Genomic DNA, 26322 nt, shown 5'->3' on the forward strand with positions numbered 1-26322 from the left:
AATCATCCCAAACAAAAATTTAGCAAACAGAATCCAACATGTTAAAAGGAGAATACATAACCAAATACGGTTTATCCCAGGAATGCAACATTGATTTCAAAACCAGTGTAATTCACTATTATTAATTTTTTTTAAGCCATGGTCATTTCTATACACAGAAAAAGCATTTACAAAATCCAACATCCTTTCTAAAATTTCACAGAAAACTAAAAATATATAAGAGAATTTCTTCAATCTGATAAAGGAGATCTAAAAACAAAACCCACAACATCGTACTTCAGTGAAATACTGAATGCTTCTCCCCTAAAATTAGGAAGACAGGGATATCTACTCTCAATACGCTATCTATCCATTCCTCTAATATTCTAAATACTGCTTTTGTAAGTAAAGTTATATGTATTTCATTAATTTTGCCTCCCAAAGAAATATATTAGCTTTAGCTAAAAATCAATAAACAGTCACATTACTAAGGTTTCTGTTTTTTTTCTATAAAAGTGGATTTAAAGACATTTATCAACTAAACAGATAAGTGCCCATTTGCAATAAATTCTTTTTAGAATTTAATAACAGGGTAAAGATTTTTCTCTTCTGAAAAACAGCTGTGTTAAATTTTAAATGAATAAGAACTGAATCACCCTCAGTTTCTCTATCTTAACTGCCTGTGGGGATTTGAAGAAGAAAAGAAGGTAAGAGGACTTTAATGGCTGGAGTAACTGATACCTTAAGCAGAAATGTAAAAGTGAAAGTAATCTTATTGTATGGACATATTTTATCATACACGTTATAATTCTAGAACCTGACTTACAAATCCAGTTTTGGAAAACAAGTCAATTAGAAGTTATATAACAGCAACTAGTTCCACTTGATAAAGTAACAAATGATTAATCTTTGTTATCTAATTGTTGGGTTTTTGAAACCTTGTTTTAAATTGAGAATTTCCTGATGCTGATTAAGACCCTGACCTTCAACATCAACACTAATTTAGGAAGGTGATAATAACATCAATGGCTGGCTTGCTCTTAAATATCCACAAACAACAACAGAAATGAGCAGTAGTAGAGAAAATTCAAAACTAAGCAAAAATAAATCACTGACACAGGGTTTTAAAAAGCATTATTTGATACTGAGCAAATTCATCTATTGATTAACAAAGTCATTTCCGGTATAATTTTGCATTTCTTGAATACTAAGAGTAGAGAGACAGCTCTTACAGAAAATTTCAAGATACCTATATGTGAAAACAACCAAGAATTCGATCACTGGTTACGCAAAGGAAAAATAACATTAAAAAAAAAAAAAAAAAAAAAAAGCTAGCAAATGGATTCATTCACCCTAGAAATTACACAGAAAGAAAATAAGTATCTCTCACCCACAAAAAAACTGTGCCAGACTATAAAGCTCTATACTTGGAAAAATGCTTGGAAAGCAATTCTTCCGGAAACCACCAAATCTGAAATGGGCAATAGACAAAAACACTCTACTGCCACTATGAAGGAAGCAATCACATAGGGGAGGTGTGGGAGGCAGGATACTCTGCATTCATCAATATTATGTTAGATTTTAAAAAACCATCCTCCATCTCCTGGACCCATTTGAGAATTTCATAGAAATGTATCAAAACCCTCAGATGTTACAAGGGAAAAAAAAAAAAAAAGGTTGAGAACTACTGCTCTAAACCCAAGCTTCTCAAATTCTAATGTGCATATGAACCACCTAGCGATCTTTTTAAAATGCACATTTTTGATTCAACAGGTGTAGAATGAGACTTCAAATTCAAGCAATTTTAATAAAATCCCAAGTAATGCCATATCCACAGACCAAACTGAACAGCAAGGTTCTAAACTATGCATCTCACAAAAGGTATCTTTATGGTATAACCACTCTGGAAAACAGTTTAACAGCTTTTCAAAAAAATTAAACAGTTTTAATATACCCACTATATAATCAAGCCGTTTAATCTCCAGGTATTTACCCAAAACAAATGAAAACAGATGTACACAAATGTTCACAGCAGCTTTATTTGCTCAACTGGTGAGTGGATAAACTGTGGTATATCCATAAAAGAGACTACTCTCAGCAATAAAAAGGAATGAATTATTGATACATGGTATAATATGTATGAATCTCAAACAATCATGCCGAGTGAAAGAAACCAGACCAAGAAAGAATATATGCTTAATGACTCCATTTATATAAAAGTCTAGAAAATGCAAACCACTAATCCACAGTGACAGCAGATCAGTGTTTGCCCGAAAAAAGGAGAGAGGACTTATAAAGGAGCATGAGGAAACAACTTTTAGAGATGGTAAATATGTTCATTATCTTAACTGTGGTAATAACGGTTTTACAGGTGTATACAAATGTCAACAAATTGTACATGTTAAGTATGTGCTGTTCATTCATCAATATACCTCAACAAATCTATTTTAGAAAGACATCTTTCAAATAGAAAATTTGCTATACATAAATAATTAAATTCTAACTTTTGAAAACCCATGTAATACTGTGATAACAAGAAATACACATTCGATGTGAGTCCCAATTCCTGGCACAGAACTCCTAAAACCCTTGGAATTTCCTAAGTGATAAATGTGACTTGATATTCCTAACAAATCCCTTTCAAGCATATACAGTTTATGTTATGAGGTGACTTTTGGAAAGCATCTAAGGATGGTGGCTGGTTGCCAAGAGAACCAATCATGTGATTAGAGAATTGGAACTTTCAGTCCCAAACCTAATCTCTGGGGAGAGGAGATGGCCTACAGATTGTAGATCAATCACCAATAGTTAATTAATCAATTATGCCTATGTAATGAAGCCTCCATAAAAAACCCCAAAAGGACTAGGTTCAGAGAGTTTACAGGCTGATAGATACATGGAGGTGGCTGGAAGAGTGGCAAATTCCAAGAGGGTATGGACACCCCGTGCCCCTTTCCCCATATGTTGCCCTATAAATTGCCTTCTCCCTGACTGTTCCCGAGTTTTATCCTTTTATTAATAAACCAGTCATCTACCAAGTAAAACGTTTCTCTGAGTTCTGTGAGCCACTTTAGCAAATTAATTGAACCTAAGGAGGGGGTGGTTGGATACGCCGATCTAGAACCAGTCAGTCAGATGCACAGGCGACTACCTGAACTCGTGATTGGCATCTGAAAGTGGGGGAGGGGAACAGTCTTGTAGAACTGAGCCCTTAACCTTTAGGATCTAATGCTATCTCCAGACAGTGTCAGAATTGAGTTGAATTGTAGGACACTCTGCTGATGTCAGAGAATTGCTTGGTGTGTGTGTGCGGGGGGGGCGGCGGATCCCCCACACTGGAATAGATGTCAGAACTGAATATATATATATATTTTTTTAATAAAGAGCTATTTTTAAGTTAATAGTACAAAAGGCCCTCTTTTCATTAAAGTCCCACCCCGCCCCCACTACCAAGCCTAGAATTTATTAGAACCAGCATAGAGTAGAAAAGCAGACAGCAAGCACTCACCTGAAATCCAGGGTCCCCTGCCACACTTCCCTCCCTTACTCCCCCAAATATCTGCTTCTTATTTTGACTCTGTGACAAAGTCAGTGGGAGAGCTCTTAGGAGTGGGGTGGGTGAATGCTCACCAGGAGTGTTCACCCAGGACAGCAAGTTGCAAGGCAGATCTACTTACCCACACTCTGATAGCAGCCCCCTAACTTAGGGATGCCACAGATTGCAGAGCCCTGGTCTCCCACCCCACATTGCCCCAGCCCATCTGAAGTATGTATCCACATGTTCATGTATCCACAGGTAGCAATCCTCTTATAGTTTATCTCAGAGTTCAGTCCCATAGATGGCCTTATGACGTAAGTACTCTTCTAAACACTGAAGAGCATTGTCATCCACCTTTGGGTCAAACTTGTTGGCCAAGAGGTGATGGTTTTGAAGAATCCAATGCAGGTCTCCAGTCCCGTAAATACAGATAGACCGCTGGTGGATTCCAGAGCAAGGTGCATAAGGTGCCCCCATACTGATGTTTCCCTCATGGCCCTGCCACTTGACCAGCCTGGCAATGGCTGCCATATCTGAGACGTGAAACTTGGAGTGGTAGGGAATACAGCCAGGCATCCATGGTGCACGCTGAAGCGTGGCCCATAGACGCTCATCGGGGCTATAGGTGTCTTTTACCCATTCAATCAGTTGTCAGGACTTGGGGTTCTCTAAGACATGTCGGACAAAGTCTCGGGAAGCTACAATATAGGCATTCCCTGTGAATATAGATATGTTATCAGGGGGAGGATCCTTCATCTTGTTGGTTACGTAGAATGTGTCTTTTGTCTCAGTGATATTTCCAGCGAGTCTTTTTGTACTCGGTAGGTATTTCTGAGTACCTCAGAAATATACCTGAGTATATACACCTTTACACATATGCTAAGATTAAGAACTTTCCCCCTTGCAGTGGGGTAGGCAGTAGTGGTGTAAGGTGACTCAGAGGGACAGCCATTTAGGATCTTTCTTAACTCCAAGTAACCACTGAAAACGTGTACTGTAGAGTAGATAAGAAAGCCAGTGGTGATCCAATAATAGACTACAATTTAAAAAAGAAATCTTAGTCTGTTTCAGTAAAACCTGGAATTTTGCTAACTATGTAACTATATAAACAGGGTTTTGCAAAATACAAAATTATAGTTAGACACCTTTTGAGAAGTCAGTCTCACTCCCACCAATGTCCACTCTCTCAACTACCATTGTCTCCCCAGGAGTGGGTTGCTATCCACCAAGGTAGTCAATCATCTCACCTTACCCCAAACACAGTCAACTGAATCAGGCTAGATACCTTACCTGAATTAGGTCAATCATATTACATCTCCTGGGAAGTTAGAAATGAGAGTGAATCACTACTCTCAGCCAGAGATTTCTGCTTAAATAGATATAAATGTAGAAGCTATCGAGTGGCCACTTTGGGCCAACAAGACGCCAAATCTCTGTAAGTCCTGTTACAGAGAAGAATGTATTAAGACTAAAAATATTTTTAAAAAGAATAACACCTCATCACCAAATGGTGTTCATTCCACAAATGCTGGGGATGATTCAATATTATAATTCATCAATAATGAACAGATCTGAAGGGAAAATCTCCACAAATTCCAAAAAGGCATTTGAAAATATTCAAGACTCATTTATGGTAGAAACACTGGAGGTTTTACATATTATCTTTATGAAATTACATACATATGTATAATATTCTATTGTAAGTACCTATATTTTTTTTAACGTTTATTTATGTTTGAGAGGCAGGGGGTGGGGGAGGACAGAGAGAGAGGGAGACACAGAATCTGAAGCAGGCTCCAGGCTCTGAGCTGTCAGCAAAGAGCCTGACGCGGGGCTTGAACTCACAAACTGTGAGATCACGACCTGAGCCAAAATTCGACCTTTAACCAACTGAGCCACCCAGGTGCCCGAGTAAATACCTATTTTGTTTTCTACGTCTATAAAACAGTCTAGAATAATCTACATCTTATTTAATGGAGAAACACTACCAGCAGTCACACTGAAGTAAGAAACAAAGATGCCCATTATCCTTACTACTATTCAATATGGAATGGAAATAATTTTCCAACAGAAATTTTTTTTTTAAACGTTTATTTATTTTTGAGACAGAGAGAGAGCATGAACAGGGGAGGGCCAGAGAGAGAGGGAGACACAGAATCTGAAACAGGCTCCAGGCTCTGAGCTGTCAGCACAGAGCCCGACGCGGGGCTCGAACTCACGGACCGTGAGATCATGACCTGAGTCGAAGTCGGATGCTTAACCAACTGAGCCACCCAGGCGCCCCCCAACAGAAATTTTAAATAATGAAAGGTAATGAGAAGCACACTAGTTAGAAAAGCAGAAATAAACTATCTCTGTAAGTAAGTTACATGGTATTTATAGCTCAATAACTCAAGAGAACCCATGCAAAAGTAAGTACAATCAGGTAACTTAAAGTCACAAGATATAAAATTAATATATAAAAATCAATAGTTTTTAAAAATACAAATAATAACAAGTTATAAAGTATAATAGAAAACAAGGTAACATTTATAATAGCAACCAAGTAGATAAAATTCCAAGAAATAAGCTTAACCAAAAACAAAGCAAACAGAAAAAGAATGCTCCTGAAAATAAATATAACTAGACTCTAACAAATGAAGAGACAAATCATGTTCTTGGATAAAAAGTCAACATCACAAAGATGTCAATTATCTATAAGCTAATTTACAAATGTATGGTAAGTGCCAGTAAAACACCAACATTTTCTTTCTGAAGTCAGACAAAATTATAAAGGTCATATGGAAAAATAAACGAGCAACAATAGTAACGAAAACTCGGAAAAGGAAAGCAGTAAGAATGTTAGAACTAGCCTCACCATGTATTTTTTAAATGATAAAAATATAAAAATAAAACAATGAAATGATTGATATTACAATGGTATATCTTCAAAAAAACGTGTTTTAAAAAGTCTTCTGCCCAATGAAACAAAATAGAAAATTTAAAAATAAATCCAAATGGCTAAGAAATTTCAAAGATGATGAAAGTGGCATCTCAAACCAGGAAGAAAAGATTTTTTTTTAAATGGTGTTTGGACAACTGGACATGCATTTAGATGGAAAAAAAAAAAAAAAAACGGACCTACAGAGCCATGTGTACTAGAACAAATCAGACAGGTTCTAGAAGAAATCTTGAGGTAAATTTTGAGAGAGGTGGCAAAACGACCTTAATTTAAATTAAAAAACCAGAAGCATTCTTTCATTAAGAAATGAAAATTTTGGCTACATAACAACCAATATCCATCAAGAGGACACTGATTAAATGTACAATGGAACACCACCTACTTATAGTATTTAACAAATCAGAATCAATGCCTATCCCACAGGAATTTTTTTTAACAACTGTATTTATGCCTTAATCCCTTGTTTTGGGGAATCCCTGTTCCTTCCTCCCCAAACTCCCTTTACACCAATGATCAAAATGCAAACTGCCATTCTCTTATACCATCCACTTCTCAGGCTACAGTAACTAGGGTTAATCCATTAATTGACAAGATGACTCAGGCTGGGCCACAGATTTCTCAATCTGAAAAGAAGAGATTAAAAAGCAAATCTCTCTCTTAACACACACACACACACACACACACACACACACACACACACACACCTATACTTATATACCTATAAATACATAAATACAGAGGGGAAAAAAGCAAGGAAGGAAGTACATCCACAAAGGTCAAAAACGTAGGTATCTCAGAATGGTAGGATTGCAAGGGATCTGTATTTTCTTCTTTAGACTTATGGGTATATTCTGAATGTTTTACATATAAGCATATATATAAGCATATATGTATGATGCTGCTACAAAGGAGAGGTGGGTATTTTCAAAAACAGATAAAACAAGCTGGATGTTTTGGGGGTTTGCTTTTCCAATTTACAGAGACATTAGCTACTTCAGACATGCTCAGGTGGCTGAGCACATTTCCAGTGATCATGTGCACTGCATTACCACTCTATAGAATGAGTATCTTCCTGTGCTGTATCATGCCCTAAAGACAAAAAACATATTAGGCAAATTTTAATTATACCACTGTTTTCTAAACACAAATTCACTACAATATAGGCAAACAATTATCTAAATTTTACTTTTGTAAAGTACGATTCAAAGAATCTACATTCAGTACATTTACTTTCTTCAGTAACGTGCTTCCACGTAAAAATTCTGCATTTCATAATAACACAAACTCAGTCTAAAGCTTTTTAAATTTTTTAATGTTTATTTTTGAGAGAGAGAGAGAGAGAGCGAGAGCAGGAGAGGGGCAGAGAGAGAGGGGGAGACACAGAAACCGAAGCAGGCTCCAGGCTCTGAGCTGTCAGCACAGAGCAGGACAGATGTGGGGCTCGAACTCATGAACCATGAGATCATCACCTGAGCGGAAGTCAGCCGCTTAACTGACTGAGCCACCCAGGTGCCCCAGTCTAAAGCTTTTTATATACCTCCTTAGAATTCTCAGAAAATTTATAACTTTGTGATTCATATACAATAAGGATTAACAATGAAAAAAGCAATCTGTACTATCTACTAAACTGTAATTCTTAACCTCCTCTAGGTCATTTTCTTCATTAATAACCTGATGATGAGAGGAGTAATCAGGAGACATACATAAAACTGTGGTTAAAAAAAAAAAATCAGTAAGGGGTGCCTGGGTGGCTCAGTCGAACATCCGACTCTTGATTTCAGCTCAGGTCATGATCCTGGAGTCATGGGATTGAGCCCTGCATAGGAAGCCTGCTTGGGATTCTCACTCTCCCTCTCTGCCCCTCTCCCCCACTTTTGTTCTAAAATAAAATAATTTTTAAAAATCAGTAAGTTCACAGACCCCATTAAGTCTATCTAGGTACCAGAAATTTCAATTAAGAATCCCTGATATAAAACTAAGACTTAATTGAAATCCCTTAATCCACAAAGCATCCCAATTGTCTTTACTCTGCCACAAATCTGCTGAAAATACATAGCTAGAAATCACATTTCCAGTGCTTTGGCCTTATAACTAGCTTAGTCTCTGTTCTGCCACCACCACTATCACTGCTACCCATGTGCTGCCCTCCACAACCCATCCACCAACAATGATCTTTTACAAATACAAACCTGATGATGCACCCTCCAAAACCACAGCTCCCCATTATCAAGATTAAACATTATATACTCTAAATGAAGGAAACACACAAACACTCATATATATATATATATATATATATATATATATATATATATATCGCTTAATATCACTTAACTACTTAACACTGCATAACTAGTAAGTTATATGTAACATGTGTTGCTGTATTAGAACAGTGTTTTTCAAACTATGGGTTGAATCTCTAGTCAATCATAAAATCAGTAACTAGCTCATTTAACAAAACAGAAATAGCTATTTCTATTGGCTATATGTATAGCCAATCCTCAATACTCACAAATTCTGTGTTTGCAAATTCACCTCACACAAATGTGTGATCCCCAAAATCAATATGTGCAGTACTTTCACAGTCATTCGAAGAATGTGCAAAGCGGCTTTCGAATCATCCCAGTCATATGTTCCCAGCTGAGGTCAAAGGAGGTGACACTCTTCTTTCAGCTCTTATACTATAAATAAGTGTATTTCTAACATTCTATTTAGTGCCACTTTTTTGCATTTTTATAGTTTTTTGATGATTTCATTGTTTATGGACTCCCCAAATGCAGCAGTGAAGTGCTATAATGTTCTTAAGCACAAGACGGCTGTGATGTAACTTACAGAGAAACTGTGTTAGACAAGTTTCATTCAGGCATGACTTACAGTGCTGCTGGCTGTGAGTTCAATGCCAAGAATCAATAGTATATGTTAAATAAAGTATCTTCAAAACACAAACATGCATAAAACAAGAATTTGTATTGATTTGTTTGATGAAAATGTTGTGACCAGAGAGGTTCCTGTGAACCAGCCCTGTATTTCCTTTAGAAGTAATGGTTCAGTATTCATTAATCCATTGTTTGTGGCAACCTGACAGAACATAACTACTGCATAAACAAACACCCAACAGTATATTTGTGTGTGTAGTGTGTGTGCATGTCAAGACACACTTTATTTCAGTTTTATTTCAGCTACACACACACACACACACACACACACACACACACACACACACACACTGAGTCAATCAAAAGAGTTCAAAAGCCAATGAATAAGAGAAATACTCCTTACTGGAATGGTAAAATGGCAAGGCAGACATGCAGGGGACATGGGCATACATAACTAACCGTTTTTCGACCTAGAATCAGAATCACTTATAAACTGTGATTTGGCTGGGAAGTCTAAGGTAAACACATGTACTTTACAAAAGCACCCCAGATTGTTCTGCTATGTGTTCAAGATGGAACTGCTATTCTTCCTCCTACAGTGGTAGTTTTCAGAGTGGGGTCACTGGACAGGCAGCATCAGGAACCTGTTAAAAAATACGAATTCCTAGGTCCCATTCCAGATCCACTAAAAACTACAATGTCAGAATGAAGCTCAGCAATCAGTGTTTTAACAAGCCCTCCAAGTGATTCTGATGCATGACAAAGTTTGAGAATCACTGACCTAAACCTTCTGTATTTCTTTTGGAGGTATTTTGAAAGCCCTGATGAATGTAAGATGGCTGAGCTGATATTTCAGATAAAGTTGAAGGGGAACTACTGCTGTCTGAAGCACCTATAATGTACAGAAAATCTTCTAAGTACTTTCTCCACGGAAAGTGTCCTCTGTGTTTTAAAGCAAAATAAATAAAATCTCTACATTACTTGTACAATAAATAAGGCAGCACTAGTTCTTCAGATCATCCTTCATATCACAAAGTTTCTTTTCCCACAGCTCTTTACACAGGAACTGCTCTTAAAACCAAAACCAAAACCAAAACCAAAACCAAAACAAAAACAACAGGAAATGCTCTTAACACAAGTTTGCCTATCCTAAAAGGTGACTCTACACTAGACCACAAAAATTCTTTCAACCCTCTAACAACTCTCCAGGACATCACACACTTTCCAATATGAAAAGCAATGACATGTACCAGGAAAAAAAACAAAAACAAAAAACTCATGACATCGTGGCATACGAAATAACTTCAAAACTCATTTGTAAAAAATAATTCAGTAGTATTTTTTTTAAGTTTATTATTTGAGAGACAGAGAGAATCCCAGAGAGACAGCAGAGAATCTCTGCTGACAGTACAGAGCCCAGTGCAGGGCTCAACCCCACCAACAGTGAGATCATGACCTGAGCTGAAACCAAGAGTTGGATGTTTACCCGACTGAGCCACCCAGACACCCCAATTTGGTATCTTCTACTAGCTATTACATGAACTCAGACATACTCTTGTTCAAATCACGTCCCTTGTGACACAAATTTCTACAATATAATTTTTACTTTTTACATAACACATTAAACCTTATATGCATTCATCCATGTACAACTCTTTTCTTTGGGACTACAAACTGCTTGAAGACAGGTACCACCTCTATTCCTTTCTGTAACCTAAAGTACATAACAGGCGTTGCTCGTTCCATCAGCAACTATTTAGTAAGCAGCGACCATACATCATTCACTGCACCAGATGATGGACACAAAGGTAATACAGACACAGTCCATGCATTCATGGAGCTACTTAATGAATGAACACATACAAACAACTGCAATGAAAGTTTGAAAGAGTGCAGTCTGTGTGAAAGATCCAGCTTACCAATATGATAACCCAAAAAAAGATGGCTTTCTTCAAAAGGGGAGCCTATTATTGCTCTTCTGACCTAAACTGCTACTTAAGGCCATAAATAATTGGTAAAAAAAAAAAAAAAAAAAAAAAAAAAAAAAAATTCACTGACAAGACATTTAATAGTAAATCGGACTTTAAAATACTTATTTTATATATAGAAAAATAAACAAAAGTCCTATGCACAATGCAAGGCTTACAGACAGCCAAACTGCAACATGGGAATAAAAGATTAAGGTTTTATATCTAAACTCCCAACAATCCAATTAGAAAGCTACAATTTGCCAATTCTCAATTCCTCAGAGATTTTTAAATTTAAAATCAAAATTACCTGACTTAATGAATGACTCTAGATTAAGAAACTAACTCTAAGGTCACATTACTTACAAAATGAATACAAGAAATAAGCATTTGTTTAGCAGTTTTCTAGGATACACATGCATGATGCCAACAACAGCTGCCTCTGTAGAGTGTCTGGGATGTGGGGAGGAAGGACATTTACTTTTCATATATATCATTTTGTGGTATAAATTTTTATCTTTACATCACATGGGTATATTATTTTCCAACTTAAAAAACATAGAAAATATCTTAAACACAAAAATAACATATTCTGTTTACAGTAACATCTCCTTTATAGTAATAAGAAATAAAATCTTTAGCCTAACTATATATTTGGGACAAGGATGACATGGCAATAAGGTTGCCATTTGGGCCAAAGAAATTCTTCTGAGGGATTCTAAACCTCAGGTCAAAGACCTTCAAAACTTCCAAAGAAAGAATTGAGGGGCCATAAACTTGGGTGAGAAAACAATCATTTCTCTTATTCCACTAACTTCTATCAAATTTAACATTTCCTTCAATTACTAATGTAGGCAAAAGGCAAAATAACAGTACTAGTAATACTCAGGACTAGCAATACAACAGAAATCACAGATCGTTTCATTGTCCTATTACAGTGGTTGCACTTGTCCAAATATTGTTTATACTTATCACTACTTAAAAAGATAATTAGGGGTTGTTAATACTTATCACTACTTAAATATTGTTTATACTTATCACTACTTAAAAAGATAATTAGGAGTGCCTGGGTGGCTCAGTCAGTTAAGCATCTGACTTCAGACCAGGTCAAGATCTCATGGTTCGGGAGTTCGAGCCCCGGTCCAGCTCTTTGCTGACAGCTTGGAGCCTGGAGCCTGCTTCGAATTCTGTGTCTCCCTCTCTCTCTCTGCCCCCCCGCACTCGTGCTCAGTCGCTCAGTCCCATTCTCTCTCTCTCTCTCTCCCTCCCTCCCTCAAAAATAAACATTAAAACTAAGATAATTAGATTCAACTCTAAATCTTGTCATTAATGTATTACTAAAGCATGTAAATTACAAACTTATATTATTTTGATAACTTTCAATATAATTGGCTTATGTGATTCTATTTTATGCATTTAAAACCATACTGATTCAGGCTCTCTGTCCATTTTTTACTTGATTCTTTTTGGTATTGAGTTGTATACGCTCTTTATATATTTTGGGTACTAGCCCCTTATCAGATAACATCATTTGCAAATACCTTCTCCCATTCAGTAGGTAGTCTTGTCATTTTGTTGATGGTCTCCTGAGCTATACAAAAGCTTTTTATTTTGGTGTAGTCCCAATAGTTTATTTTTGCTTTTGTTTCCCTTGCCTCAGGAGACCTATCTAGGAAAATGTTCCTATGGCCCATGTCAAAGAAATTACTGCCTATGTTTTCTTCTGGGAGTTACACGGTTTCAGGTCTCACGTGTAGGTCCTTAATCCACTCTTGAGTTTGTTTTTGTGTACAGTGTAAGAAAGTGTTCCAGTTTCATTCTTTGGCATGTAGCTATCCAGTTTTCCCACTGTATATTCTTGCTTCCTTTGTCATAGATTAATTGACCATATAAGCACAGGTTTATTTCTAGGGTCTCTATTCTATTCCATTGATCTCTGTGTGTATTTTTTGAGCCAGTACAATACCATTTTGATTACTACAGCTTTGTAGTATATCTTGAAGCCTGGGATTGTGATGCCTCTACCCTTGTTCATCTTTCTCAAGACTGCTTTGGCTATTCAAGGTCTTTTGTGGTTCCATACAAATGTTCATATTATTTGTTCTATTTCTGTGAAAAATGCTATTGGTATTTTGATAGAGATTGCATTAAGTCTGTACATTGCTTTGTAGAACCAACAATATTGGTTCTCCCGATACATGAGTATGGAGTATCCATCCATTTGTTTGTGTCCTCCACAATTTCCTTCATCACTGTTTTATAGTTTCCAGAGTACAGGTCTTTCACCTACATGGTTAAATTTACTCCCAGGTATTATATTCTTTTTGGTGCAATAGACATTTTTCCAGAGAAGACCTACAAATGACCAACCAACACATGAAAAGCTGCTCAACATCACTATTCATCAGGGAAATGCCAATCAAAACCACAATGAGACAAAATCAAAACAAATGAGATCACAATCAAAACCACCTTACACCTGTCAGAATGGCTATGATCAAAAAAGACAAGGAAAAACAAATGCTGGGAGAATGTGGGAGAAAAAAAGGAACGATATGCTCTGTTAGTGGGAATGCAAACTGGGGCAGCCACGGTTGGAAACGGTATGGAGATTCCTCAAAAAATTAAAAGTAGAATTACCATATGATTCAGTAATTCCCCTACTGGGACAAAGAACTGGAACAAAGAAAACAAAACCACTACTAAAAAGATACATGCACTTCTATGTTTACTATAGCATTATTTATAAGCCACAGTCAAGATATAGAAGCAACCTGAGTGTCCATCAATAGATGAAAGAATAAACAAAATGTAGGGTGTGTGTATATGTGTACACACACACACACACACATATATATATATATAATGGAATATTAGTTGGCCATAAAAAAGAGTAAGATTTTGCCATTTTTGCAACACCATGGATAGATTTAGAAAGTAAAATGCTAAGTGAAGTCAGACAAAGACAAATACTATATGATTTCACTCATATGTGGAATTTAAGAAACAAAACAAATGAACAAAGAAAAAAAAAGGGACGAACCAAAAAAACAAACTCTTAAATACAGAGGACAAACTGGGGGTTGCAGCAGGGGATGGGAAAAGCAGGAATTTTATCAAGCTGTCAAAGTCCCAAGTCACAAAAGGTTAAGAAGCCTTGGACAATGGTTCTTAAATCAGATCCCACAGCCCTCATTTGGAAATCGAGAAAAAAACATTTCGGGGTTATCACAATTAGCAGGCAGGATATCAATAAACTTCATGATATGCCTGTGACAGTCCCATACACCCAAAAAACTGAATGCCAAAACCATGCCAGTTGAGAAACATCTCAAGGATCAAATGGCAAGATTACCTCTTTGGTACCATGCTTTTCAAAGTTCCAAACTTAAGTGTTCATCCCAGAGTTCATTGGTATATTAGAATGTCTCTTGTCATTTGATTCTCTAATGTATACCACCCACTGAACAGATTTTCATCACTAAAATTTATTTTCCCCGTGACCAACTAACAATCAAAAAAATAAAGAAGCGGGGGTGCTGGGTGGCTTTGTTGGTTAAGTGTCCAGCTTTGGCTCAGGTCATGATCACAGTCCGGGAGTTGGAGCCCCACGTCAGGCTCTGTGCCGACAACTCAAAGTCTGGATGGAGCCTGCTTCAGATTCTATGTCTCCCTCTCTCTCTGACCCTTCCTGCCCCTTTCTCTCTCTCTTTCTCAAAAATGAATAAACATTTTTAAAAAATTTTAAAAAGGAAGAAGAAAAAGAAAAAAAAGGAAATCACTTTTAAAAACAAATACAGTATCAATTATTCAGGAGTCAAATATTACTCTGAGGATTAGCTGAAAATTTAGTTTCTTTGCTAATTTTTAAAGTCTTTAATTTTTTAAATCATTTTGATTGTTAAAATGCTCTGCCAGGAAGAGATGGAAGGAGGAAAATATACGTATCAATCTGCTGATGTTTGACAACTATAAAAATATATTTAATCGACTGGAGAAAAAAATGTGAAACTATTCCACAGAATAATGTATGGAGATACTCTGTATATTTTACTCTTCCATATTCCTTCACATTTATTAGCCTATATAACTGAAAACTGTTATTAATAATAATAATAAAAAAGCAGTTGCCTGTATAAGGCACTGACTTAAGTCCACAAAAAGATAATCTTTAAGATTACCTTTCAAGATACTTCTCATTAAACAGATGAAGCAAAGTGGCTTAATGAGATGAAGTAATTTATCTTGCCCAAAGGGAAAGTGACAGAGGCCAGGCCTGGAACCTAAGGCACAATTCTGAAGTACCAATTTCATCAAATTAACAGTACAAATAAGGGCTGCTTGTCAACTCCCCAACCAACAACCTCCTATCCTTTGCCCACATTCCTCCCAAAAAAGGGAAGTGAGAAAGCTGGAAGTAAAGATATGAGTTAGAGAACTAGCAGAGAGGCTGACTCTTTCACTCTTCATTCTTCTGACTGCACGGTGATACTAGCTGGCAAGAAAAAAGAAACCTAAAAACAAATGTAAGGAAATGGTGCTAAGAAGAATCTGGAAGTGGCTGTCATCTTCCTCCACTATTGATCCCACAAAAAAACAGTGGTGGATGACAGACTAGGCAAACCCAAAGTTCTATTTCATGCAAGTGTAAACAAGTCAAAATATCAACAAGGATCAGTTTTAAGATAAAATCAAATAATCATGATGGACCTACTGCTATCTACATTGGTCTCATTCATGGCTTATTCCTACCAGGTGTCACCTACACATCCATTACTGGTTTTTCTACCTCAACTGTACTTGAAATGAAATGAAGATGCAGAGCTGTACATTTAATAATACAATCAAATCCAATCCCAGTGGCCAATATTATGGTCAATGCCTGTATCACAAACTTTCTACCACGTAAGTACCTGCATAGGTAATCCAGCCTCTGCTGAGTAAAACAAAGACTTTATACCTTCCTTAAGGCATTTGGTCTAAATGGGAAAACAAGTATCTATCACTCTCTCATGCATATATCCATACATACACATACATCCCTCCAGTGAGAAACACGAGATACTAAAAAATTTATTTTAAAACTCAAATTCGGCTAAAAGTATACCAAAATTCAGGACATTTACAGTAAGAGACAGTAAAAGAAAATTCCATGAAAAGGTAACTGATCATATCCAAAACATACAGAGGGGACTTCTCTTTTGATCTCTAGGAAAAATCAGTATTAAATAGTGGATAAATATAACTGAACCTCACAAAAAAAGGACTCTAAACCAAATTAACAGGATTACAATAATTAACTCTTTAAATAAAGCTTAACTACTAGTATCTTCCTAATATTTAGTCTTTCGTTTGTTAGTTCTTTTCATCTAATTAACATTCTGGACAATATACCTAGTAGATAGACATGTGGATTCACAGAAGCAAGTAATTTTTAGACCCAAAGGTACTTTAACGGTCACTCAATCCAATTCTACTTCACAAATGAGGAAACTAAGGGCCAGGAAAGTTAAATAACTTCTTTGAGGTCACACAAAATGCATCCCTTACTATTTGGAAAATTAGTATGAAGGGTATGCTTTCTTTAAAAAGATTCTGGAGACTTCTTTTATAGTCCTTAATTTAAATTTCATTTAAAAAATGCAATACACATCCTACCATTATATTGTGAAATATGTAAAATATCGTTATCCCATTTAAACACCTTACAAACTTAACGTCTGTAAAAATACCCTAAGTATCCAAATTCACCTTGGATCAAACTATGGATTAAAACAATTTAATTAACAATTTAACTTCATAACTTTTGGTCATAATGTTATATACACACCAGCAGTAAATGTCTAAAGGGCAGCTTCTGACTAAAGCCTCATTCTCAGGAGAGTAGCCCTAACAGCACTTGTGTACTAACCTCCCCTGTCAGACTGTCAGACTTATAGGTACACAGACACCTGATTCAAGCCAAACCAATAATGACCAGGATCTGTGATTCTGAAACAAAAGAAACATAACAATGATGATAACAGCTAATATTTATTGACTGCTTACTGAATGCCACAAACTGTCCCAAGCACACAATTCATGCTCTCAACAACCCATGAGATTTTATAGATGAACTCAAAACCATTCAGTCTGGCTCAAAGAAGAAGATATGCACTTCACCACAACACTATACTACTACCTCTCAAATGACTGGGAATTGTTAGAGTTTAGTGATATTAATGTCACTTGCTGCTAAAAAGCCCATAGCTGCCCTGGTTCCTGGCATTCTCAAGCCTTGACCATTCAAGCCTTCTTTGGGGTCTTCAAGGCAACACCTAGGAATCTTAAAGAAACCAGATTTGGTTTCTGTTACTTGAAATCAACCTAATGATCCTACCTGCTAAACATTTTTAGGCCTCGTTTTTAGAGATCTGATACTGATGAAAACTAAACTTACCCCACAGATAAATCATTCCTTAAAAGTTTGTGTTAAAGAAATGTGTTTACCAAAAAAAAGTAAATAAAATAAAAAAATTAAAAAAAAAAAAAAAGAAATGTGTTTACAAAAGGCATTCACCTTAAAGCTTCTTTCATATCATTCCCCGAGGCAAAAATTTTTAATGACTCTTCCATGGTAGTACAGAATAATAAATGACAGAACAATGAAAATGTAATAAACTTTAGGTATCATCTAGTTCTCAACCCACTCATTTTACAGATGAAGCAGTACAGTGGTAAAGGTCAGAGCTCTAGACTCAATCACTCACAGGATTTGAGTTCAAATACTGGCTTTACTATGTTCTAGTCCAAGTAGGAGTGAACTTCGGCAAGATACTTAATCTCCAAAGCCTGCTTCATCTTCTAGAAAAGACATAATAGCACCTACTATACATCCTGTCGTTATAATGAGTCGTAAACCACCTACTGAGTTTAACAAAGTGCCTGGCATGTACTCAACACACTCAGTAACGCACAATAAATGGTAGCTGTGATGGTAGTGATGAATGACCTGAGACTCAGAGAAGGTAGGCAACTTTCCCAGATCATTTGGCCACTAAAGAACAGAAACAAAACTAGAAAGAGACTTCACACTTGCAAGTCAGTGCTCTTTTTTCTACACCATTCTACAAACCCCTGGGCTAACATTTGAAACTATCTGTCATCTGGTATAATTGTACCCCTTTTGCAGCTGTATCTCCACCTCAACTTCTATTCATTGATTCACCAAATATTTAGTAAGTGCCTTCTTTGTTACAAACAGTTTCTAGTGTTGAAGATATAGCACAGAACAAAGTAAGGAGAAGAAGTAAAAGCCATCTGTAAGTCCAAAAAAAACAAAGAGAAAGAGCTAAGAGAATGGCGTGCTCAGAAATGATGCAGTACTACCCTCCTGAAATCTCTATCAGCAGGGGATGATGGATTGAAAAGGGCAGATAAAATACATGCAAAATGGAAGAAACTTCCTTTACTTTACTTAACATCCACAGAAATTGCTGTAAACATTCCTGGATTCTGGGTGCCCAGGTGGCTCAGTCGGTTAAGCGTCCAACTTCCACTCAAGTCATGATCTTGTGGTTCACGAGTTCAAGCCCACGTCAGGCTCTGTGACAGCTCGGAGCCTGGAGCCTGCTTCAGATTCTGTGTCTCCCTCCCTCTCTGCCCCTCCCCAGTTCGCACTCTGTTTCTCTCCCCCTCAAAAATAAATAAAAACATTTAAAAAAATTTTTTAATAAAAAAAATAAACATTCCTGGATTCAAGTATTTGCTTCAACACACACCATACAATCAAACCTGAAAGTCCAACTTGTTAAATCTCTCTCCAATCCCTCTATACATTCTAGTAACAGTTTTCTCTAATTCTTAACTATACTAAAATTTAACTATTTCTAATGCTCTTTGTCAGATCAACTTAACCTGGTAGTTTCTGCTAACTTTCCAGATATGTTTTTGACCTCAATGACTCATTTACATTTCCCGAAGTTCTGTATCATATTCTTCTTTTAATTTTAATCCTAGCAACACTCAGCACACAGCCTTACAAATACCCTTATCCATGGTTACCCCTTCAAAAGTTTCCTGATGTCATATTTAGATAACACCTGGCACTCAGATGATAACTGGCTAGTATATGCTTTTGTTGAAAGAATAAATGCTCAGTGTTTTTACAATATCAATTTACGAAATTTTATTTTATACCCTCTCTAGAACTCCTCTATAATGAAACATGAAATGTATTAGTGCCAAAAATAACTCTGAAATGTAAGAAACACTGAATATATCCTACTCTCACTGTTGCTTAAAATATTAAGAGGATATCAAAATTAGGCAACTAAAGCATAAAAGGAGAAATGGCAATTCAAATCAGTCATGATCTTTTTCTTTAAACATAAGCAGAATTGGACACCTGGGTGGTTTAGTCAGTTAAGCGTCTGACTTCAGCTCAGGTCATGATCTCGCAGTTCAAGAGTTCGAGCCCCGCGTCAGGCTCTGTGCTGACAGCTCAGAGCCTGGAGCTGTCTTCAGATTCTGTGTCTCCCTCTTTCTGCCCTTCCCCTGCTCATACTCGGTCTCTCTCTAAAAAATAAATAAAACATTTTTAAAAACTGAAAATAAGCAGAATCATATGCTTCATAGAAATTTTGGTTCACTCTAATACAAAAAGGTATCTTATACAAATCTACATATACCTATGAGAAGGGTAATTAACACAAAATAAAAATATTGCAGCCATACCTATGTGTTCAAAATTGTGTATTTAAAGGGGCCTCTGACTCAAGAGGGAAAAAATATATACATTTAGTATTTAGGTACATGTTGTATCAAAGTAAGAAACCAAAAAGAATTCCAAGAATAATTTCCCAAAATCTGCTAATGAATTACACACACACGCATGCACGCACACACAGTGTTTCATAAAAACATAGATCTTAGTATAGAAAGAAAAAAAAAAGAGGCTCATTCAACACTTAACATTTAGCAAACATATATTATGTTCCAGGCACAGTTTCAGATACTCGGAATACATTAATGAACAAAATATGCAAAGATCCTTGTCCTTACATAGATTATATTCTATTAGAATAAAATCTAAACAATAAAAAATAATAGTTTCCCACAAATTTCTTACATGCTTATGGTAACGTAAACATTCAGATAAACATAATGGTAACACTACAGAGAAGCAAAGTAAATAAACTTCTAAGAAAAAAAGGAAAAAGAAACAGAAAATCTGAAAAGCCAAAAGCAAAAATCATACACAATTAAGTGATGAAAAACTACAGTTAGCAATTTACTTATTTGTTTTAATAATTTATTGTTTTTAATGTTTATTTACTTGAGACACACACACACACACACACACACACACACACGCCCCAGGGATGGGCAGAGAGAGAGAGACACATACAGAATCCGAAGCAGGCTCCAGGCTCTGAGCTGTCAGCACAGAGCACAATGCGGGGCTCAAACTCTTGAACTGCAAGATCATGACCTGGGCTGAAGTCGGACACTCAACCGACTGAGTCACCCAGGCGCCCCTAGTTAGTAATTTAATATCCCAATCAAATCAATGTCATCTTTCAAAGTTCCCCAATTACAAAAAGTAAAACAATGTTTACAAAACCTGTAATGAACTTAACAGTTCAGAAGCTAATTTGGGATTCTGTAAGAAGTCAACATGAATCACAGTGGTTATAAGAATGGGTTTTGTGATATTAAAACCAAGGGCATGAATTATAGCCCTGCCAGTTACTAACAGTGAGACCCACAGTTTTTTCATCCATAAAACAGAAACAATAATACTACATAGGCTGTTGTTACAAAGATTCAATGAAAACCAAAAACAGGAAGCAATTCAAATATCCAGATGGATGGATGAATATATTACAACAATCCACTAGAATACTGTTCGGTAATAAAAAGGAATGGACTGATACGTGTAACAAGGATGAATCGTTAATGCATCATGCTGAGCAAAAGAAGCCTGACATGAAAGAGTATGTGAAATCCATTTAAATGTAATTCTAGAAAAAACAATACTAAAATCTATAGGGAAAGAAAACAAATCAGTAATTGCTTAGAACTACTGGTGTAGATGGACTGACTTGCAAAGGAGCACAAGGGAATTTTTTGGGTGTTTGAAATGTTGCTTTATCCTGATTGTGGTGGCATTTCCTTGTGTGTACATGTTTGTCAAAACTCATAAACTCTATGCTTTAAAGGAGCACATTTTATTGCATATAAATAACTCAAAAAAGTTAATTTTAAAAAGGATTAAATGAACTAATCGTATGTAAAGTTATTAACATAGTATCTGGGACACAAGTAGTAGTCAAAAAATGGTTCAGTACTGTATTATCAAAAAACATCAACTATCTCTATACAACACTCAAGGGGTGTTGTGATGATCACCTGATCATTCTGGTTTAGATTCTAAATAAACACAAGTTAACAGTATTTGACCTAAATCAAATGTCACGTAGAGCACTATAGAGACCAAGTTTAGGAGGATGCCTACTGGCAGACCTTAGGCAAAAGACAAGGAAAAAATAAGGAAAGGGAACAAAAGAAGATGCCTACATGTCCAAAAGAAAAGAAAGAGCTAAGAGAATGATGAGAGTGCTACCAATGTCAAAGAATGCCTAGATTATCTCATCTAAGTATTATCAAAATATAACGCAAAACTGAGTCAATGACTATATAAACAAAGTCTAATAATAATCCAATAGACACAGTTTTTAATTTTACCGGGGCGGGGTGGGGGCGGAGTGAGAATGGAGGTTAAGATTCATGAAGGTGGTTCAAGTGAAGTCAAAAGATTCTGTCAATCAAGCAGGAAAGGAGTCATATTGTGGATAGTTTAGAAATGCAAAGCAACAATTATAAATCCACAAGCCAAGGTTGTTATTTTTTTTTACAAGTCTATATAATTTAAAAAATACTTACAAAAGTAACTAGAACATGTTGGTAATGGAAGTTGAATTGAAATACAACTCAGGGGCGCCTGGGTGGCTCAGTCGGTTAAGAGTCTGACTCCTGATTTCAGCTCAGGTCATGATCTCATGGTTGTGAATATAAGCCTGCTTGAGATTCTGTCTCCCTCTCTCTGTGCCTCCCCTGCTTGCGTGAATGCCCTCTCTCTCTCAAAATAAACGTACATTAAAAAAAAAAAAAAGAAATACAACTCAAATGAAACACAAAACATTTATGAAATTTATATTTTACTGCTGCTTAGAACTGCTTTTCAAGGCAGAACAGTTTTTTAATTTTATTTCGAGAGGGAGTGCACATGAGCGAGAAAAGGGCAGAGAGAGAGAGGGAGAGAGAGAGGGAGAGAGAGAGGGAGACAGAGAAACTGTCAGAGCAGAGCCCGACTTAGGGCTTGATCCCACAAACCATGAGATCATGACCTGAGCCGAAATCAAGCGGAAGCTTAACTGACTGAGCCACCCAGGTGCTGAAGGCAGAACATTTTTTTAAAATGAACAAATAATTCTGCTTAATAACAGAAGTCCTGTAAACAGGACCAGAAGAACTGAATCGACTGTCACTCATGTAAGCACAAGTCTTCTTACACGTTAATTTAAAAAAGAGGAAAGAAAAAACGAACACCCCAACTGTACATTCTGGGAAGCAAAAGATAGTTATAAATCTTAACTGTCAGGGTTTTTTCAGTTTTGTTTTGATTATAAGTACCACCACTTGTAACATTAAAGAGGCAGAAAGGACCAAAGAGTCAGAAGTCCTGGGTTTCAACTCTAGTTCCACCATAAATTGGATTTCTTCTTCCCTGGAAGTGGGCAACTGAAGCAGGCTACTGAAAATAATCCAATATAATCTGATTTCCAATCTCCAGATTGAAAATCACAACTGTTACTGAAAAAGTTAACAGTAAAAGGGTTAAATTATTTGTTTTTAATACATCATTAAAAAAATAACTAAACTGCAAGTTTTCTTCCTAAATTCAGGTAAAATACCAAGACATATGTGGCAAACTAAGGACCAAAAGCTGTAAGTATATTGCTGCTCAGTTCACAAAAAGTAACTTATCTTTCAGGTTAATTGTTCATTCTAGAACAAGCTTCTTGATTTTAGTCCTTCTCAAACCCAAATAACTGGATCCAAGTAATTACATCACTACTGATACTTGAAGACTCATAAACTACTTCTCCTCTTGGGTCAAATCCCATACAATAATATTAACAAAAATTTAACTTTGTGGAATACAAAGTTGTGTTTTTTCAAGTCCAATTCAATTCTTTTTTTTTTTTCTTTTTCTTTTTTAATTTTTTTTTTTTTTAACGTTTATTTATTTTTGAGACAGAGAGAGACAGAGCATGAACAGGGGAGGAGCAGAGAGAGAGGGAGACACAGAATCTGAAACAGGCTCCAGGCTCTGAGCTGTCAGCACAGAGCCCGACGCGGGGCTCGAACTCACTGACCGTGAGATCATGACCTGAGCCGAAGTCGGATGCCTAACCGACCAAGCCACCCAGGCGCCCCTCCAATTCAATTCTTGTACATACTATAACTTTATTTTAATTATCGCTCCCATGGAAAATTGAGCTGCTAGAAATAAACTTCATTTTTAAAACAAAAAGAATATTCTCATATGACTTAGATCTAAATCTACAGCAAATGTTGGGTTTTCATCTTATTTTTTGAAAAGCTGAATACTTAATGTTCATCCCGATACCATTGCCATATTCATTTTCTCCTGAAAGTTTAAGACTTTCAAGTAATCAAAGACCAAAGAAAAATGTGATTAAATCACAGCAGAAAGTAGTAATAACAGGGTAATATAATGAGGTCAGAACTGGAGCAGCCAATCAAAGGCATAAAAGCATTTCCTGCAATATTAATAGTCAAAAGAGAAAACCAATCACAGAAACCTCGAGCCTTCTTCTGACAGTCACAGAAGCAAGAGAACCAATCCACGCACACCCAGGGTTGACAATAAGGCGGGACCGCAGGTTCATTGAAGAAATCCTTGAGGGTGCAGTTACTATGAACTTCGCACGCAAGTTAACACCACTCCAGAGTCATAAACACAGTCAAGCCAGACAAAATTCAACAGTATGCCAAATTCCATCAGGGAGAAAAGCAGAATCTTTGCAGAAACCGTTGTGTTATCAAAAATGCAACCGTCAATTTGGATGCATTAAATCCTCAACTTCCAAAAGACCACCCTCTATGATGACAATTCCCGGGGACGCGGCGCGGGGACAGGGCAGCGCCAGTGGCTCGTAGGTGAACATCCCTGTTTGCTTTCTAACGCTGTGTGCCGAACCGGTGCCGTCCCGGCTAGGTGGGCAGCGCCGTCCCTCTCGCCGCCGCGGAGCTAGCCGGTCTACGGCTCTCTACCGCTACACCCCGCTGGGTAGTCGCGGCTCCCGCCCTCCCCCGCCGCAGTGCTGCACCGCCTCATCCCGCTGCACCACCGCCGGCAGGGGAGCCGGGATTACCTTGCTAGGAGGAAGGTGTTTGTTATGAACGTGCTTTACTTTCCACAAGTCATTTCAACGAGAACCCAATGCAAAACTAAATTTGAAAGTGGGAAGAGAAAACCTTTCCTAGCCAAAAGATCCCTCGCCCATTAATTAACCCCGTGCCGGAGGAAGGTTCGGAGTGGAAGGTAAACAGAGGCCGTACGCCAAGTGCGGCCAGAACATCCCCTGCGCCATTCCCGGCCGCCGCTTACGGCAAGGCCCCCTTACGGCAGCGTAAGCGGCGCTGCGAGCTAATCACAACACTGGGACGCAACAACATGGCGGCCGCGGGCGGGCGCTGCGCCGGCCGAGAGGGTTTACGCTACTCCGCCGGCGTAGGGTCCCATGCGTTGGAGCGGCAGCGGCGCCCTCCAGCGAGCGTAAAGCGCTCTGTGAATGGCGAGGCCCGACTGACAAAGGGGAGGGGGGAGGAGGGAAGGGGGGGTAATAAACACTCGAGTCCCTACCGATTCCTCCTCCTTCTCCATCCCGGTGGGCATCTGGGGCACGGCCCGGTTGATGGAGACGCAGTCGTTGAGATCAGGCATGTCCTTGCCGCGGTAGATAGGCAGCGGTTTGGCGGCGTCCAGCGCCCGCGCTCGGAAGGAGAGTTTACTCATTGTCTCCCCGCCTTACAGGAACAGCCCGGGCGGCGGCGGCGGGGCGGGCGGGGAGGGGGGGAGGACTCCCGCCGCCTCCTCCACCTCCTTCCTCAGTGCAGCGCGGCCGGCCCGCTCCTCCTCCTCCTCCTCACTGCCCCCGGCCACAGCATGGGCGCCCACCCCGCCCGAAAACAGACCCCCGCCGCCCGCGGCCGCTTCCACACACTAGATCCGCCGCTCGCCCGCCCGATCCGCTCCCTGCGCCATGGCCAACATGGCGGACATTACCACAGCGGCGGCGAGCGATCCCGGCAGCCCGCGCGAGAGCGCGCCCCCGCCGCGGGGACGCGCCTCGCCCTCTCCCTCCCTCCCTCCTTCCTCTCCCTTCCCCTCCCTCGCCTGCCCACCCACTCTCTCCGCGGCGCTGCCGGCCCGCGGGAGCGTGCTCAGCCTCGGGCCGCTCAGGGGAGAGGGGGCGGCGGTGGCCCTCGGCTCGTTGGTCCGCGTCTCGCCGTGTGGCAGGTGCCAGGTGCGCAAGTTAACCCGCGCCCCCGAGCGTGCACCTCTGCCTCCGCGGCCCCGACACCCCGCTCTCAGAGTGCCCCGAGGGAAAGCGCCGGGCAAAGCACGGCCGCGCGGAGCAGCGCGTGTCTGCAGAAGTCGGTGAGCGGGAAAGGAAGATGTCAACCAGTGCACAACAGCCACCAGCGAGCCTGTACTTAGCGCTGTCTCCACCGCGCCCCAAACGCCAGCTAATTCGCACATCCCCGTGAGGTGCGAAAGGTCCACTCCGTCTGCCCACTGAGAGCGGCGCAGATCTGCGGAGTCCCGCCCGCCCCGAAAACGGTCAAGCAGCCCCTCCACCCTGTATCCTCTATTCAGTACCTGCCCGAAAGAGCTCTCCGTGGTAATACATCCTCGCTCATCCTTCGCGGGGAGGATGCTAATGG

At 38.6% G+C, this 26322-nt stretch overlaps 1 protein-coding gene across 3 annotated transcripts in view; it reads right to left on the reverse strand.

Moving 5' to 3' along the window:
• Positions 1-25683, reverse strand: part of EPC2 (enhancer of polycomb homolog 2) — a 121448-nt gene extending 95765 nt beyond the window's left edge. For 2 of the 3 annotated variants that reach the window (XM_019455681.2, XM_019455670.2), the window contains exon 1: positions 25238-25683. In XM_019455681.2, coding sequence (XP_019311226.1) covers positions 25238-25390 — 153 coding nt within the window. In that variant the 5' untranslated portion in view covers positions 25391-25683. The remainder of the gene's footprint in view (positions 1-25237) is intronic. The other variant, XM_019455689.2, reaches the window with a different exon arrangement.
• Positions 25684-26322: the final 639 nt, after the last annotated feature.

The sequence above is a fragment of the Panthera pardus genome, unplaced genomic scaffold (genome assembly GCF_024362965.1).
Source record: "Panthera pardus isolate Hobbes unplaced genomic scaffold, ASM2436296v1 HiC_scaffold_10, whole genome shotgun sequence".
NCBI classification, from domain to species: domain Eukaryota; kingdom Metazoa; phylum Chordata; class Mammalia; order Carnivora; family Felidae; genus Panthera; species Panthera pardus.